We start from the raw sequence: 18,450 nt of genomic DNA, 5'->3' as shown, positions 1-18,450 counted from the left end.
TTTATATTGAAAATTGCAAACCATCTTAGTTAATGATTAACCTTTATGAAATCTTAGTTGCGCAATCACTAAATCATGTTTCGAATGAACGAAATGCAAAAGCTATAATTGGGCATTGCTAGATCACTAAAGCATGTTTCGTGAACGAAGTGGAACGAAGTGAAACGAAGTGAAACGAAGTGAAACGAAACATGCTTTAATGATCTAGAATGCCCAATTATACACTACTCATTGTAAATTGAAAAATTAAAAAGAGCAACCGCCGAGTTTCTTGCTGGTTCTTCTCAGTAGGAACGGCATTCCGAACCAGTGGTAAATTAAAACTACCTGACTATTCATAAGCACTTGTAAAAAGTTTACATGAATAAAAAAACATTCTATTATTATAAATACTATCTGTCCCGGCTTACTCACGTGTGTAGTCGACGTTAGCCCGACTAGTTTCGAACCCATCCGGGGTCCTTTTTCAAGGGAGTCCGTCCGCGTACGCGCCGCGGTCCTGACCGTGAGTAAGCCGGGACAGATAGTATTTATAATGGAAATCACTCACGGTAGTTTTAACGCTAAAACATTCTATTATATTCTAATGCACAGATTGACCAGCGCTTTTGAGTGGTTTAACCCTGGCAACTTTCTCCATCATAATAATGAAATACATATAAATAATAATGAATCGTCTAATTTCGTCTTAAGTTGCTAAACATAACATTATACGAATACCTTAGTATTATTATAATCACGTAACTAGATTGCTATATATTCGCCATATATTATGTCGCCCAGATGTTATCTGCAGCCTTAGTACAAGATTTTAGATCGCAACGTTGATGGAAATCAAACGTTAGCGTTAAAGTAAAATGGAACTTCACGGTCTTGTTTTAAAGCATTCATATTCGTTCATGTCTACGTGTGTCTACGACTAGAATTCCAAGCGTTAGCCTTGCGAAATTAAAATCTTCGATAATGAATTTTTTACTTAAAATCAAGGATCTTTAGGTCCAATTTTATGATTCCGTAACTCAAAAGGATAAAAGGAAGGATCATTTCGTTGTCTGTCAAGCAACTACTTTCCGTTGACCTAGAATTATGAAATTTAACAGGTAGGTTAGGTCTTTGAATAACACACATAAAGGAGAAAATCCGAAAAACATGAATTTGTAGTTACATCACACAAAAAATTAATTGTGTACATTACAACAACTAATTAGTATTTTCAACTTTCAAAGTAAGATTACCAAATGGGGTATCATAATATGCAAGGGCTTATATTTTACCTGTACATTCTATACGGATTTTTATTTCTTTTTAAATAGTTTTTGATTTATCGTGCAAAATGTCGATAAAATATGACTGTAGTATGGAACCCTCGGTAAAAAACCGGCCAAGTGCGAATCAGACTCGCACGAGTCTGATTCGCACTTGGCCGGTTTTTATAGTGTTTTTACGCTCGAATTCTATCAATGTTAGTGAGATGTAAAATCTCATACTAACCATACTATTTTTATATTGCTCTATGCAATGTTATGCGTGCGTGCATACTAAGTACTTAATATATTTATTTAAAATATGTAACAGAATGATATTTTAAATTTATTGTGCTAAAATATGTCCCTGTTGGGGATGTATTTTTTCTGCCTAGTGATATTTTAAAAAATATTTTTGATATAATGTATTAAACACAGGCAATATAAAGTAAAACCACAGGTTGGATTTTCTTATTGTTTAATTTTTTAAATAGTCTGTAATATCATAATTATTAAAATAAAATATGTACACATATTATTTAGTAAAAAATAATGAACTAAGGCTTACTTTTTAGGAATCACTAGATATAGGTAAGTATATTTATATATATTTTTCCGTTTACACCTACAATGTTTTACAATAATTTTATACTAATATTTTTCTAATATAACAATAGTTTTTTGTTATTAAATGTTAAACATATTGAATTAGATGTTATTTTATTGTAGGCACCATTATATTCTATTAATGATATACATAAAATCAGGCTATTGTCATCGCAAAAAACAAAAAAAAAATTGTACAAATAAATGCTAAATTAGTAAAACATGTGTAGTTTTCACATGCGAACAATGCGTGTGGTGAAAAGGGGAATGCCGAGATTTGGTCCTAAAGTGCCCAGCATAATATTCTTGTTGTGAAAAAATGATATAATAATGTACTTTGTCCAAATTTTTTAAGTTTTTAATACTTGCGAATGCTTTTAATACTATACGATGCGCTTGTACAAATTGAAAATCGATCCTATGGAAAATAAAGAATAAAAATAATTTGTAAAATCGAAACCCTATATTGTTTTAATCCATATTTTTACCAATTAATTGCTGTGTTATATACTGTTGATTCCATATAGTTTCATGTGTTGGCACCTAAGGGCCAAATTTATTATGGCCACCTGGTATTCCCCTTTTCCTATTTGGGTTCAATTTTATTCAACGTGGTCGACATATATTTGTTACAAGTTGTTAAAATAAATTTAAGGTTAAGTACGGTTTTTTGACCGCCAATAAAAAGCAAAGTTAAAGGGTTAAAGTAATATTTTGATTCCAAGTTAACATAAACCCTGACTTATGCAACTCATTTGCTTTTAATAACCGTCAAAATTTAACCGCAACCGAAACGTAACTTTAGGCTTAGTTACCTGCCATGCAACTGGACCTAAGTACTTAAATTGCTTTTTGTCAGGAGCTTTTTCAGTTAAGTTAAACTAATATTTTGATATCCCACGTACGTTCAATATCACGTGTACTCACTCGTACTCAGATTCACGTGTATATCCCACGTGTACGTGTGTGTATATCCCACGTACGTTGTTGTATCTCCCAAACCACAATTGTTCAATAAAGCGTTTAAAAAAGTCAAAACGACGTTTTACACTGTCCTCTTTAACATTATAAGTCTCATAAGTACCTACTTTATATATTTGTATATACATACCTATAGCATTTTATTAAATTTTAAAAACGACAAATAACTAAAAAAAGACGTTTCTTTAAGATTTCCGACATTAATTTTGCAGCTACTACAACTTATGTGGGATCGATTTGTTAGGGTTCCGTACCCAAAGGGTGCAAACGGGGCCTATTACTAAGACTCTGCTTCCGTCCGCCAGTCCATCCATCTGTCTGTCAGGGGGCTGTATCTCGTAAACCAATTCGTGGTAAATAGTTTACGATTCAAAAGCACTTGTAAAAGTTTACTTGAATAAAAATATATTCTATTCTATTAATAATAGTTAGAGAGTTCAAATTTTCACAGAATGTGTCTTTCTATTGCGGCTATAACAACAAATAACAAAAATTTAAAAATGGCCGCACTGGAAATTGAAAATAATTAAAAAGTGTTATTTCTTGTAGGATGGTACTGAACCCATTGTGTGCGAGTTGTCTCGCACTTGGTTGATTTTTTTAATTAACTAAGAATATTTTCCGTTAATTTTGTACGTCTTTTGGTGGACGCCGTGCAAGTTAAAGTTGAGGAAGGAAGGGTCTATGCCGGCTATGGCTGTGGCGACGGGGCTGGCGACGGCAGCTCCAGAACTGGCCACAGCTGTAGCCATGGGTCGGGAGGCTGCTACACCATTTTCGCCGATCACTGCTAGCCCTGAAAAATCAAAGTCAAAGTTATTCAAAATAGGTAATAAATTACTCTTTTTGATAGTCAGATGTTGGATTTGTAAGATATAGTGGTGATAATTATTACGCAAACTAAACAAAAGTAACGCAAACAATATAGGTATTATTCCAAAGTATACAATTTTCTCAATCCAAAAATCTCCAAAAAGCCTCTGTTCCGAACTAACGTTTATCTTTCTACTTCCTAACACTGCAAGCGCAAATAATTTAAATTGCTATATTTTTCTTCTAACTAGTTGGCGCTGTAGACGCACGTTCGGAAATTGTGACATATACATTCGTTTGATTGTTGTAAAGATTTGAATTTGGAAAAAATATCAATTTAAATTACTTGTGCTTGCACTTGGCCGGTTTATTTTTGTGATATAACCACAAATTCATGGTTTTTGGATTTTTTCTTTACTAGTGTTTCTTTAATTTGTGCTTTACGTATTCCAAATTTCATGACTATGAGCACTAGGTCAGAATTGACTGACACCGCAGACGACAGACAGACCTTTCCTTTCTTTTCCTTTTGAGGTACGGAACCCAAAAAAGAATTAAACGTAATCTGTCATCAATATACTGACCAACAGGCTTAGCTTCAGCAATGATGGGACCGTCGTAGGACTCATCAGAATCTATGGAGTCGATGCCAATACCCTCTTCACCCACCTTTAACAGAAAGGATAATTTTTATGTTTTACAACCTCCCTGGTGCAGTGGTAAGTGCTGTGGTCTTATTAGTGGGAGGTCCTGGGTTCGATTCCTGGCAGGGGGTTGGAATTTTATAATTTCTAAATGTCTGGTCTGGTCCAGTGGGAGGCTTCGTTACCACACTACCGGCAAAGCCGTGCCGCCAAGCAATTTAGCATTCCGGTATGATGCCATGTTGAAACCAAAGGAACATGGGTTCAATAAAAACTGCCATACCCCTTACAGATGCATGAACTAACACTAAAAGAGCATTCCCAACTATGGGCAAACACAACAGACTGCAGGCAAGCCAAAGAGGCTTTCCCCAACATAGACAAACGGCAAACTAACAAACTACTCCGCCTGGACAGAGGTAAACTTAGGAAGGTGGTGGGACTCATAACAGGGCATAGCCCACTAAACAAACACCTTTTCGTTATAGGTGTTACCGACAGTCCTTTGTGCAGGGCTTGCATGGAGGTCGACGAAACACCGACGCACGTGGTCCTAGAGTGCACGGGCGTAGCAGAACAACGCGAACGCCATTTGGGTTCCCCGACCTCATTCCATGAAGCCCTCGGCAACCTGGGCGGTCTACTCGGCTTCTGGAGTGAGCTTGGATGGCTGGAGTGAAGACTTCAGCGGGGAGGGGCAATGCACGCACAACAGACGGAAACGTTTAAGTGCGGAAACCAGCCCAGAGCGAAGAAAGAAAGAAGACCCCTTACAGATTAGCCCGCTTCCATCTTAGACTGCATCATCACTTATCACCAGGTGAGATTGCAGTCAAGGGCTAACTGAATAAAATAAAATAAACTTGCACCCTGAAACCTGAAAAGAGCGGTGGCTACTAATAATTATTCGGGAGGTGAGGGTCCGATCTCAGGCTTGCACCTCTAACTTTTCAGAGTTATGTGCGTTTAAAGCAATCAAATAATATATCACTTGCTTTAACGGTGAAGAACACATCGTGAGGAAGTTTGTACGCGTAAAAGTTTTCCTTAATATTCTCCAAGATGTTTGAAGTCTGTTTATCCGCACTTGATCAGCGTTACAGACTATGGCTTAAGCCCTCCTCATTCTGAGAGACCTTTTCCATCTAGCCATCGCTTATGTCCATAGCTAAGATATCATTCTTTCTTATAAGTAATAATACAGTGGCTTTGCAAAAAACATGATTAGATATAATTTTTGCTTAGCTCTTTTACTAATGTTAACTAACTTTTTTAATGCTTAGATTTTTTTGCTTAGTGTTTTTTAACATGTATAAAGAAAATATACTCACATCTTCTTCATAGTTTTCGCCATATTGTCTTGAAAGTGTAGCGTTCCTCTTAAATAAAACATCTACATCTTCACCAATTTCATCTATCAACTTAATCGTATTAGAGGCAGCTTCTCCAAGTGAAAACAGTTGGTTCCTGAATCTAATCCTTTCCTGGTGACCTAATGTACCGGTTTTCCGTCCTAAATTATGTAATCTTAATAGATTACTAGATAGTGACTTTAAGTTTTGTAGATTGACTGCTAGTACTTTGGAAAGTAGATTTTCGTCGTTATTTTTCAATATATTTTCGCTACTTATACTGTCTTCTGCTACTACTCTTTCGCTAAGAATGGCTCCTTTTGTATCTTTCTTAACTTCCAAATACTGCCCTTTTCCTCCACCGTAGAAAGGTATATATTGGACTGCAGCGCTATAAAGTGTAATGCATCAAGTTTAACATCAAAGATGTCTGCGCCTGTTTTAAATTGTACTGCATGTACTGCAATGAGAAATTGCTCATAATCATATCTTGCATCTTTCTTGAGACTATTAATATGAAGTATGCCACGTTTTTAAGATTACTTTCTACAAGATTACCAAACTTCAGTCAACTAGAAAAGAATTTCTGTTATAAAAATGCTTGTGATAATAATATGAGCAATTTTACTATCCTGCAAGAAATTTTGGATAAAGGTTTATTTGAATTGAAACACGAAGTAGTTATTTTACATTATAATTTATATTTATTTAGTATATTACAAATTGTTTTTTTATAAATGTAACAATTTTTTCAGTAACCTAAAAGTATGTTAGGTATATATCCAAAGAACGCTTTCAAGTTTCGTCGAAAACATTTTTTGAATTGAATATCGCCCTGAAACATATTTCTATATTGTACAAACTGCGGGGATATTCTTTATAAATAATATTAATATGGATCAAATTCGTATACGTCAAGTTCTGATTCCGCATGAGCGATACCCCCAGCTCCAGCCACAGCAGTGGCCCTTGGACTGTGAATGATAGAAGCTACTTCACCACGACGAATTACGACTCTTGATATTGGATTGGATATAGCAATGCCTTTTTCTCCACTGACAGCAGAAGCCTTCGGACTTAAATGAATCACGTATGTAGGATCTTCATCAAGGTTTCGAACAAATTTTTCTCCATCATAATTATATACATCAGTAACTAATCCTTGGCGATTTTGTCGGAATTTCTTCACAGCCTCAAGGAATCTATCAGTCAAAAATAACTAAATATTAGTATATTACAATATCTAAATAAGGGGAAAAGGGATCACGTTTCTTGAGTGGGTGCTTCAGTAGGGTGGTAGTAAATAACAGGACCAGTTGCTACTAATTTCCCTTCTCTTATTGGCATTGAAGATCGCGATTTACTATCTAACTTAGCTGCGCGAGATACAAAGTCATTAAAATCATGATGTTGTGATAGAGCCACCACGCGTGCAGCAGGACCAGCGATAGCTAAACCTCCAGGTTTAGTATAAGCTAGTCCACCTGGTCCAACGATAGCTGTACCTCCATTTCCAGCAGTTGCAACGCCTCCTGGACCAGCAATAGCTACACCTCCTTTACGAACTCTGAGTCTATTTATAAAAAAACCGGGACTAGGTGCTACTGGCTTTCTATCTCCAAACCAAGAAAAGCCACTGCCGAATGGGAAGCGTAAAGAGCCATCGACATCACTTTTTAAATTTTCATCCTCTTCAGCATATACCGGTTTCTTTGTAGTTTTACGTGTAATAGTAGGTTTGGTAGTGTAAATCTTTCTAGGATTCTTGCTGTCAACTTTTTGTTCGGATGCTCCACTAAGAATGGTCCGTTTACGAAGTGAACGTGATTCTCTATTTTTAGTACTTAGTTCAGAAATACTGTTATCATCATTGGGTTTGTTATCAGAATGCTCTAGATTGACATTTTCTTCGATTAATTGCTTAATAATTTCACTGTATTTGTCATCTGATGATTTTTGTTTTCTACTACATACATCGGCATTTTGACCGTATTCAATAAAATTTTCAAATCCACCGCCTTGAGTGAACGCAACAAATGGATTTTTTATTAATACAGGAAAAAGTTGACTGAAAGGTCCAAATTGAAAGAGGTTATCGAATGAAAATGAAGGGAAAGATGGGAAGCCAGGGAAAAGAGGTTGCTGTTCTTGCCTTGTCTGATATGTTTCACTTGGGATTGCCGATTTTAGATCACTCGGGTCTATTGATTTTAAGTTACTATATGCAGCGTATTTAGCGAGAATTTCATTAGTGTTGGGTGCTACTAATACTGGATAGTTCATGGGATATGGATAATAATATGGCATCATCGGTATCGTATTTGGGTAAACCATATTAGGCACTATTCTGAAAGATCTTGAATACGCATTTCGATCGTCTTCGGATAAGTCGTAGCTCTTTGGTTGACTTTTTGTTTTCGAGTGCGGATTAAGTTTCTCTAAAGCGATAATTTGTTTAATTCTTTGAAGGGTTTCTTCATCTATTCCATTACTGTTTTCGCTATAAGGTGAATTATAGTTAATTTGTGGACGTCGTGGTTTATTTAGAACACTATTAATTGCTTTGATTCTATCAACAATTTCTTTCGTGTTCTCTTCTGATGCATTTATATCAGTATCTGCTTGATAGTAAATAGATCCATCTGCTTTGTCAGCGATTGCTTTCGGTTCTTTAGCAGAGATTTCTTCAGGAAGCGTCGTCGATCTGAAATGAGATTGTTTTTGTTAAAGTAAGTATATCTGAGGATGTTATTAACATTTCCTGAAGCGAAGCGGATTAATATTATAGCGTGTGTAATAAGCGGTAAGTTGTGGATCTGGGAAGTTCTATAGTGGAGACCGCGAACAATGTGGAGGTGCCCATTATCAGTCCATATTTCCCAGAAAGATGGATCGACAATATAAAGAGGGTAGTGGAAAGTGGCTGCATGAGTGAGGCTGAGGACCGGGTGTGGTGGTGCTCTTTGGGAAAGGCTTATGTTCAGCAGTGGACTTCCACAGTCTAAAATGATGTACAAGCGGTGATGTCAGCACAAAATACAGTGAACAGCATACCTTTGCCCCGGCCCGGGTGAGTTTAAAGTAGCTTCACTCTTGATTATATACATTTTGTTAGTTATGTGCACTTGTATTTTATAAACAATATATATTTGTACAATTTACACGTCTTTTTATTAACAAATATATACGTAAAGTAAAAATAATTAGGAAAACATAATGTAGTTATTAGGTAGAAGTATACCGAGTGTGTATAATTTTTTATTTATTTAAATATTTTGTACAATAAACTTAAAAGTTATTTGAAAGCCTATACCATGAACAACGCATTTTGTACACTTTATGATCACAAAAGGAACTTCTAGACACAATAATATTACATATTATGTCGAATTTCGTTGTATACAATCTCTAAATACAGCTGTAAATGTATTGCTATTTCTTTTATAACGCTCCTGGTGGAAAAGGCTAGCGCTAGGTTTAGACTCGTTAATTTAGTTTAGAGATTGTATACAAAAGAGTTATTATCTACAATTGTTTCTCATTCGAACAATGTCTAATTAGGTTAATTAAGAATTTCGCAAGCTACGGGTTTCGACTTCCAACGTTAATAATAATTTAGAAAGATTAGTGTGTGATATTTACATTTTTAATTTGCGTACATTATATTTTTACCATTAAGATTTCTTCATACCAAGGAATTGCCAGCATTATGGTTATAAGTGACTGGAATGCTGATGACCAGAATGCTGGCAGTTCTTTGGTCATCATAATAATATCTATTATTATCAGCCTGGCCATTTTCTGACCATATTTCCTCATTCAATGCAATATTTTAAATATTCATTCTTGTATCTTAAGAATGAGAATGGTAGACGAGTCATCCATTTAGATATCCCCCGATACAAAAAGAGTGGTATTAAAAGATTGACCTTTTTCTTTGTCTTTGTGTCTGTATGTTTGTCTATGAAAGCCCTAGAGGATGGACTTATTTAAATGAGTTTTTAAATTATTTAATACTTTTTATATATATATTTTAATTTTTAACTATATACTTACTCATTATTTGACGGTCGACATGAAATCTCTACAAAGCAGACCGCAAGCAGCACCTGAAATTAAACAATATTGTAAATTAATAAATAATTAATAATAAAAACATTCTAATAAGATACTAATAGATATAATATGTTTATGCGCAACTTTTTGTAGTCACTTGACAACGTGACGCTGCTTTAACCTTTGGGTTGTTGGGCCTTTCGTAGGAGTGACTCCCACTCAGCGAACTCCTTAAATAAGACAAATTAATGGTACCGCTACTTTTCCCTTATAAAGTGAGCCATTAGAAGATCTTAATTTAGGGTGTCCTACTTCGTGAAGTTTACCGTTAGTTTTGACAAGCTTACTGGCTTGAAAATAATCGTAAAACCTGCTAGATTTGGAAATCCGGGGTTCGATACCGGGCAGGCACCTCTAACTTTCGGAGTTAAGTACCTATGTTCGAAATATTACTTGATTTAACGGAAAAGGAAAACATTGTGAAAAAAACTGCATGCCTGAGAGTTTTCCATAATGATCTCAAAGGTATGTGATAAGTCAGCCAATCTACGCTTGGCTAGCGTGGCCTAAGCCTTTCTCATTCTGTGAAATCATGACGAAGAAAGAATAATAATACTGAAGTGTTTCTTTTTGAGTTAAAAGTAACAACTAACTCCATATAATATTTTCTAGTCCGGTAAGTAAGGAGGTTTCTCGAATCAAAACTGTGGACAAAATTTTTTATTTTTCATCGTGGTTCCTACGGCAATGCTTTTCTTACTGTATTGGGTAGCGATATCAGAGTCGTTTATTGCCCATCATAGCAATCAGAGCTGCCTTCTACAGATCAACTTTCCGATAATACCGATAAATAAATGTTCATTACTGACCAACATGCAATTATGTAAATTTTATGACCACGTATAAAGTTGTAACTGCCAAAAGCTGAATATTTCTTTTGTTATTTTCCTGTTTATAAAATAAAATTATAAGAGGTATAAGAGAATATCTTACCTACTTTATTGACTAGAGATACGCAACAAAAGCGTTAATAGCTTAGTGGTTAACACAGAGACTACCTATTTTGTGAATACGAGCCTCCGAGGTTCGATCCCAGGCATACATCTCTATTGATAAAAGCTTTTTTACTTATTTGATGTTTTTTTTCCATTTCACTTACTTTTAGGGTTTCATACCTCAAAAGGAAACAAGTAAACCTTATAGGATCACTTTGTTGTCTGTCTGTCTGACCGTCTGTCCGTCGTGTATGTCAAAAAACCTATAGGGTGCTTCCCGTTGACCTAGAATCATGAAAGGTTAGTAGGTAGGTCTCATAGCAAAAGTACAGGAATAAATCCGAAACCATGAATTTGAAGTTACATCACAAAAAAAAATTAAAATGTGTTCATTAGTATTTTCAATTTTCAAAGTAAGATAACTATACCAAGTGGGTATCATATTATGTAAGGGCTTTACTCGTACATTCTAAAAATGATTTTTATTTATTTTTATGCATAAAATTTTTTGATTTATCGTGCAAAACGTCGAAAAAATACGACTGTAATATGGAACCCTCGGTGCGCGAGTCTGACTCGCACTTGACCGGTTTTTTGTACTTAATTTTTCTTACAGTACCCGTAGTTTAAGATTTTACGTCTTACCAAACCAAACCAAATTCGAGAGTCGAAATACTTCCGCGTTACAGTAAACTGGATCTTAAATGTCTTGTTTTAAAGCTCAAGTTTGTCTACACTTCTACAGCCAGCGCTCCAAGCGGAAACATTGCAAAATTAAAATCAGTGGCATTGAATATTTGACTTCAATTCAAGGCTATTTAGGTCCATTTTACTTTGATGTTATTGTGTTTCGACTCTCGAATTCTAGCAACGTTTGGTGAGACGTAAAATCTTATACTACGGGTAGAGATAGTAAGTACTATTTACAACGAGGCGTAAGTCAAAACCGTTCTCATATAAAACGTTTCGTAAGTTAAGTTACGCATTGAACAGTACGCGGCCGAAAGTAATGTACATCGACCTTTAGAACGAGATAGCAGATTTGTAGAGCGTTGTGACATAACTCACATAACGTCACATAGGTATGAGTGACAGAGACAACGCTCTACAAAGCCGAAATGTCATTCTAAAAGCCCATGTATATTACTTTCGGCCGCGTACTCTAGTGTTTTTACTAAACAAAAAAAGAAATTATACGTTTTTTGTATCTGCTTAGTGACATTGACAAAACCAGCCATTATAAAAGCAATAAAACCATATAGGAATGGAATAGTTGCTTAGGTATATTTAGAACAAATAAATTACGAAAGGAATTCTTTTAACTATGTATTATAGTTTTATATGTCAAGGATTACGGTAAGTATACCTACATTCCTGCAATAACAAAATAAAAACAGTTCAAGTACAATAATAATTTTAGGAAGCTTACAAACGGCAGACAAAATTGTCTTTTATTAAAAACATACACGCGATTAAAGCTATTTTTTTGGTTTTAAGACCCAATTTCACCAAACATTAAACGTTTTTAACTATCCTTTTTTGGCACATGACATACGCGATTTTCAAAAAGGAGAGATACAAAGAATGTTGTTAACTTGCTTAGTGAAACTAGTCATAAATCTGTGAGACTTGCACCTTAAGGTGGAAGACACGGTATGCCCGCGAAATTCAAATTTAATTTGGTTTTTCGCAATTTGAAAATTATTACGACATAGTAGGCTTGTGGCATTAAAATTGAGCCCCTAGCAGTAGGTATCATCTTCACAGGCTTCTATAAAAATCATTACTTGAAAGTGTCCAGTTTAAGAAATTAGTCAAAATAATGAGTTTGACGTGAGTCACTCACAAATTAGTTATTATTTTGACTAATTTCTTAAACTGGACACTTTCAAGTAAAGATTTTTATATAAACCTGTGAAGATGATATTACTAGGGGTGAAATTTGAATACCAATATAAGTCTACTTCGCCGCATTAGTTTACAAATTGTGAAAAACCAAATTAAATTTGGCAGACCCGTGTCGTGGGCCTTAATAGCATTTTTGTTGGAAAAGAAGAACATTAATTTGCCAATTTAATTTATTAGTGACAACTTTACAATAAAAAATAAAAAGAAAATTGTAAAGATCAGTTCAGGAATGTTATTAAGGAATAAGGTAGCCGGCAATAAATCGGTAGTTATTTTGCCTATACATAATATAATTTTTATTAAATAAAATTATATTTACTACAGAATACAATTACAAGCAAGTTTTTGTTAATGTATTTGCTTTAACAATATCTTTTCGGTGTTAAGAAAAAGAGAGATTGTTTCGCATTTTATATCCTAAAAAATATTTTTAATAAAGTCTAAAATTTAACAGACTATGTGAGACAGTGTGAAGCCGGCGCAATTCAGATAGTACCTAGCTAATCGCTAATCGTCTATTATGCCAGCCTTCATACATTTTTTAAACCCCTTTCGAATTCACTATAAATTTCTGTGGATGTGCGTATGTAAATGCCCTTAGATACTTAAAATCTGAAATGCCAGTAGTCAATCAAGCTGGGCCAGGATTTTTAATGCTAGATCATAGCCCAGGGCCCTTCTGGGAATAAATTGCGCTTCGATAATATACCTATGTCTTCTAGCTTATGATATTTGAAACGTATTTTTATTAGTTTGCGACTAAGTATAAGTCCTGAAAATTGCTATTGCGCTGGAACCATATCTCATTAACATCGAAATGACGTCAGCCCGAGTCAGCCGAAATACAAAAATTTACCATCAGCTCGAAACTTCAGTCTAGTGCTGACGTCAGTAAAATGGTGGCCACGCGCATTAGCAATTTGCGGTACTTATTATTTACCTACCCTAGTTTTCCATACATTAGCACCATATATCATTATTTTATGATGGGTGCTTGATTGATGTCAATATCCTCTATAATTTGTTGTAGCAACTTTATTTATAGTTTTAAATGTCAATTCAGTTATATGAGCTTGTAAACATTTTTATTAAATGTTTAAAGCTTATTGTCTATAAAGCGTACAAAATGACACCTCACGCGCCATTTTAGCTCTATGGGTCAACTGTCATGTCAAAAGTATAATATAAGTCCCGCAAATTGCTTTTGCGCTGGAACCATGTCTCATTAACATCGAAATGAAGTCAGCCGAAATAAAAATATACCATCAGCTCTAAACTTCAGTCTAGGCTGACGTCACTAAAATGGCGAACACGCGCATTAGCAATTTGCGGGACTTATACGGTTCACCTTTAAAATAAGGCCTATAATCGTACTTTTGACATGAAATTTGACACAAAAATTAAAATGACGCGTAAGAAGTCATTTATTAACGACAGTACCTACTGATGTCCACTTATGTTTTTATTACACAAGAACTTGAAATCCAATTAGTCACTCTAATTAACATAACAATAAATATGAGATCTTTTCCATTATTGACATAATCTGCTTGTGAAATAGATAAAAGTGTTTAGAACTTAGATATTTTTAGGGTTCCGTACCTCAAAAGGAAAAACAGAACCCTTATAGGATCACTTTGTTGTCTGTCTGTCTGTCAAGAAACCTAAAGGGTAGTTCCCGTTGACCTAGAATCACGTTTGGTAGGTAGGTAGGTCTTATAGCACACGTAAGGGAAATAATCCGAAAACCGTGATTTTGTGGTTATATCACAAAAAAATTAAAATGTGTTCATCAAAAAATAATTTGTATTTTCAAGTTTCAAAGTAAGATAATTACACCAAGTGGAGTATCATAGGGCTTTATCTGTAAACTAGCTTATGCTCATGACTTCGTCCGCGTGGATTACACAAATTTCAAACACCTATTTCACCCCCTCATGGGTTGAATTTTAGAAAATCCTTTCTTAGCGGATGCGTACGTCATAATAGCTATCTGCATGTCAAATTTCAGCCTGATCCGTCCAGTAGTTTGAGCTGTGCTTTGATAGATCAGTCAGTCAGTCAGTCAGCCACCTTTTCCTTTTATATATTTAGATTCTAAAACAGATTTTTATTTCCGTTTATGCACTATAGTTTTTGATTTATCGTGCAAACTACCACTGCAGTACGGAACCTGCGCTGTGCGAGTAATGACTCGCACTTGGCCGGGGTTTTTTATATGAAAAACAAGAATGTTTAGTTAATAAATGATACCTACATCATCCAAAACCCCGGTAATACAAGTTGTTCTGAAGACAGAATCAGTGATCCACATTAAAAAAAACCGGCCAAGTGCGAGTCAGGCTCGCGCAATGAGGGTTCCGTACTACAGTCTTATTTTTTCGACATTTTGCACGATAATTCAAAAACTATGATGCATAAAAATAAATAAAAATCTGTTTTAGAATGTACAGGTGAAGACCTTTCATATGATACCCCTTTTGATTATAGTCACTCACTTCGAAAGTTGAAAATACTAATTATTAGTTCATGACCACATTTTTTTTTGTGTGATCTGACCCTAAATTCCCGGTTTTCAGATTTTTCCCCAAATGTCAGCTATAAGATGTACCTACCTGCCAAATTTCATGATTCTAGGTCCACGGAAAGTACCCTGTAGGTTTATTGACAGACAGACGAACAGACAGACAGACAACAAACTGATCCTATAAGGGTTCCGTTTTTCCTTTTGAGGTACGGAACCCTAAAAAACCGGCCAAGTGCGAATCAGACTCGCGCACTGAGTGACTCTGAGCTTTCTTATGAGGCCCATAGTTAGCGACCATGTCTCGGATCCATATGTCATCACTGGCAACACACACTGTTCGAAGACTTTGGTCTTCAAGCACTGAGGAATTTCAAAAAGACAACTCGAAGCTTCTGAAACGCTGCCCAGCCGAGTTGGATTCGGCGGCTGACCTCTTTCTCGAAATTGGATCTACCAACTGGATTGTGTGCCCTAGCTATATTCCTACTACAATCAATATAATGAAAATAAAATACATAAATGAAATTGTTTTTGTAATAATTTTCACAGTCCGGGAGAGTCCACTACAATAAACATGTCCAAATGTCGCAATGAAGTTAAGTTAAAGCCGCGCCTAGAATAGCTACGCTACGAGATGAAAATTTATTTCAACCTTTATCTCGAAAAATATTACAAGAATCGGTTTTGAACACTAATGTGAATATAGATGACTACTAAATTCTTATTTACTTACTACAGACTAGAATAAACTACCTTTGTTACCTAATAGTCTAATACCAACTTGTAAAAGTTTAATTGAATAAAAATATTTTTATTTATTTATTTATATACTAGCTGGAATGGCGACCTCGCACCGGAAGACGCAGCGTTGGAAGACCCCCAGCCGCTAGATCCAGGCGGCGCAAGACCGTGGCGTGTGGAAGTCCTTACAAGAGACCTATGTCCAGCAGTGGACGTCTATTGGTTGATGATGATGATGATGATGATACTAGCTTATGCTCGCGACTTCGTCCGTGTGGACTACACAAATTTCAAACCCCTATTTCACCCCCTTAGAAGTTGAATTTTCAAAATTCCTTTCTTAGCGGATGCCTACGTCATAATAACTAACTGCATGCCAAATTTCAGTCCGATCCGTCCAGTAGTTCGAGCTGTGCGTTGATAGAACAGTCAGTCAGTCAGTGACCTTTTCCTTCTATATATTTAGATTTAGAATGTCTGTCTGTCTATCTGTTATCTTTTCAAGGCCCATCCGTCTTACCCACAGACCTTGGTTTAGTGCCCGCTGGTTTAACCGATTTTGACGAAAGGTACAATGGAAGCTGCTTGCATCCCGGTGACGGATAATAAATATAGCTTATTTTTTATCCCAGAAAATTAAAGAGTTTTCATGGAATTTATAAAGAATCTAGGCTTGGCTGTACCTTTTTGTGTTTGTTACATCTCCACTGTTTACCCAGATTCGCAATAAAGAAATTTGTATTTGTTTTTGTACTTTTTATCGCAGAAATACAGCTGTCTCATTTATTTTATTTTTACACTCATACCTACGGGAAACCAGAAATATAAGACAGGCGCGCGCTATCAGTAGGACAGTAATAGTTCTTAAGACGTTATCGAAGCTAGTTTTTTTAAGTAAGTAAATAATGAGAGAAGCCTGTTTGGTTGTCCGTATAAGGATACCTTTAAAATCGAGTACTAATTAAAATTCATTAAGGAAATAATTAAACAGTTTGATAGATAGGCACAGATGGGAAGGTATAAAATTATTAAGCTCGGCAAAAGGTCATCTTAGATCTAAACAAAAACTTTTAACTGTACTTTGTTGGTGTGACTGATGGATGTGGTGTCAGGTATGTGATGATTGTAGGTATGGTACCGTTTGTCTGACGAAAGATTATAAAACAATGGTACAAATGAGTTAATAACGCGTGGTACACATTATTCTAGCGGCGGCGCGGCGAGTAATTATTCTAACTGGGATGGATCGCGTCATTATTTTTAAATGGAGAGCAAAGGAGCAGGCGGATCGCCCGATATTACCGCCGCCCATGAACATTTGCAGTACCAGAGGAACCACCAATGCGTTGGCCTTTCAGGAATTTGAATAACCCTTGAATAACCCTGTTGTAATCTAATGGGAACACCGCCGTAAAAGCTTACAAGTGAGGCTTCTAGCATTATCCGAAAAGGAATATTAGCTTCATGCCTTGCCATCCAAAAATCTCGGCACACTTTTAGATAACAAAAAAAATTCAGAAAAAAAAAAACACTGGACTAAATCACTGGACTGGACCGTGGAATGTTACTGGAACGATATAAAACGTGGTTTCTGTCTAGGTATGTGATAAATATATGTAGGTACCGTTCAACAAAAAAATAAGATAAAAAGACAGTACTTTAAATGAGTTACTAATTAGTTTCAACAGTTTCATTTCTTAATTACTTCGTGTAATTAAAAAAAACATTAAACGAGATAAGTCTATGTATAATGTTATGAATAATGTTGTTTCATTTTGTTATAATGAAAGTAGCTTTAAGCCACTAGGATGAATGCGATTTTTATTTAAAACAGATTTTTGGTAACACTTCGGAAAATTAATGAGCATGATAAAGTTTTAAAATAAATAAATAGGTAGATAGGTGCAATTATTCGTAATTTCTCTTGACTTTCTAAGTTTCATAAATATAATATGAATATAAATTCGAAGTTTTCGATTTGTTGTACATACTGCTAATTAATGTTATAAATGTAAAAGTTTGAATACAGATTTCGCTACTTTTTGTCCCGGAAAATTAAAGAGTTCCCGTGGGATTTTCAAAAGCCATGCAGACGAGGTTGTGGGTCTCGTATAATTAAAAGGTAAAATTTAAATTAATTTATGGTACCTAACATCTTATTTTGTTTTTTAGATGCCTAGATAGATAGATTTTTTTGTCAGTTTGCGCCGAAATTCTGCAACAGACTATATGTATAATATAATAATATATCAGGCCAAGAAGTTTTGCGACATATAAAAAAATCCATATATTATTATTACTAGCCTATGCCCTCGACTTCGTACGCGTGGACTACACAAATTTCAAACCTCTATTTTACCCCTTATATAATTTTCAAAAATACTTTCTTAGCGAATGTCTGTGTCGTAATAGCTAACTGCGTGCCTTTCAGCCCGATCCGTCCAGTAGTTTGAGCTGTGCGTTGATAGACAGTCGGTCACCTTTTTATTTATTTTCTTTATTTCAGTTTCATATATTAAGATTTATAGGTATCTTTAAGGTATTATTAACAACTTTTATTACAATTTGGCTAATGAAACATAA

The 18,450-nt window shown here is 35.3% G+C and overlaps 1 protein-coding gene across 2 annotated transcripts in view; it reads right to left on the bottom strand.

Annotated features, from left to right (window-relative positions):
- Positions 1-2,830: 2,830 nt before the first annotated feature.
- LOC117982071 (uncharacterized) overlaps positions 2,831-18,450 on the bottom strand; it is a 28,983-nt gene continuing 13,363 nt past the window's right edge. Inside the window, exons 2-6 of one of the 2 annotated variants that reach the window (XM_069498775.1) lie at positions 9,697-9,749; positions 6,566-6,842; positions 5,620-6,030; positions 4,229-4,313; positions 2,831-3,627 (exon numbers count right to left, since the gene is read on the bottom strand). In XM_069498775.1, coding sequence (XP_069354876.1) covers positions 3,440-3,627; positions 4,229-4,313; positions 5,620-6,030; positions 6,566-6,842; positions 9,697-9,749 — 1,014 coding nt within the window. In that variant the 3' untranslated portion in view covers positions 2,831-3,439. Of the gene's footprint in view, positions 3,628-4,228; positions 4,314-5,619; positions 6,031-6,565; positions 8,345-9,696; positions 9,750-18,450 lie in introns of those variants that run through there. The other variant, XM_069498774.1, reaches the window with a different exon arrangement.

Source organism: Maniola hyperantus, chromosome 5 (assembly GCF_902806685.2).
Source record: "Maniola hyperantus chromosome 5, iAphHyp1.2, whole genome shotgun sequence".
In the NCBI taxonomy this organism is placed as follows: Eukaryota; Metazoa; Arthropoda; class Insecta; order Lepidoptera; family Nymphalidae; genus Maniola; species Maniola hyperantus.
The sequence above is the reverse complement of the archived record's forward strand: the minus strand, read 5'-3'. Positions and strand labels throughout refer to the sequence as shown.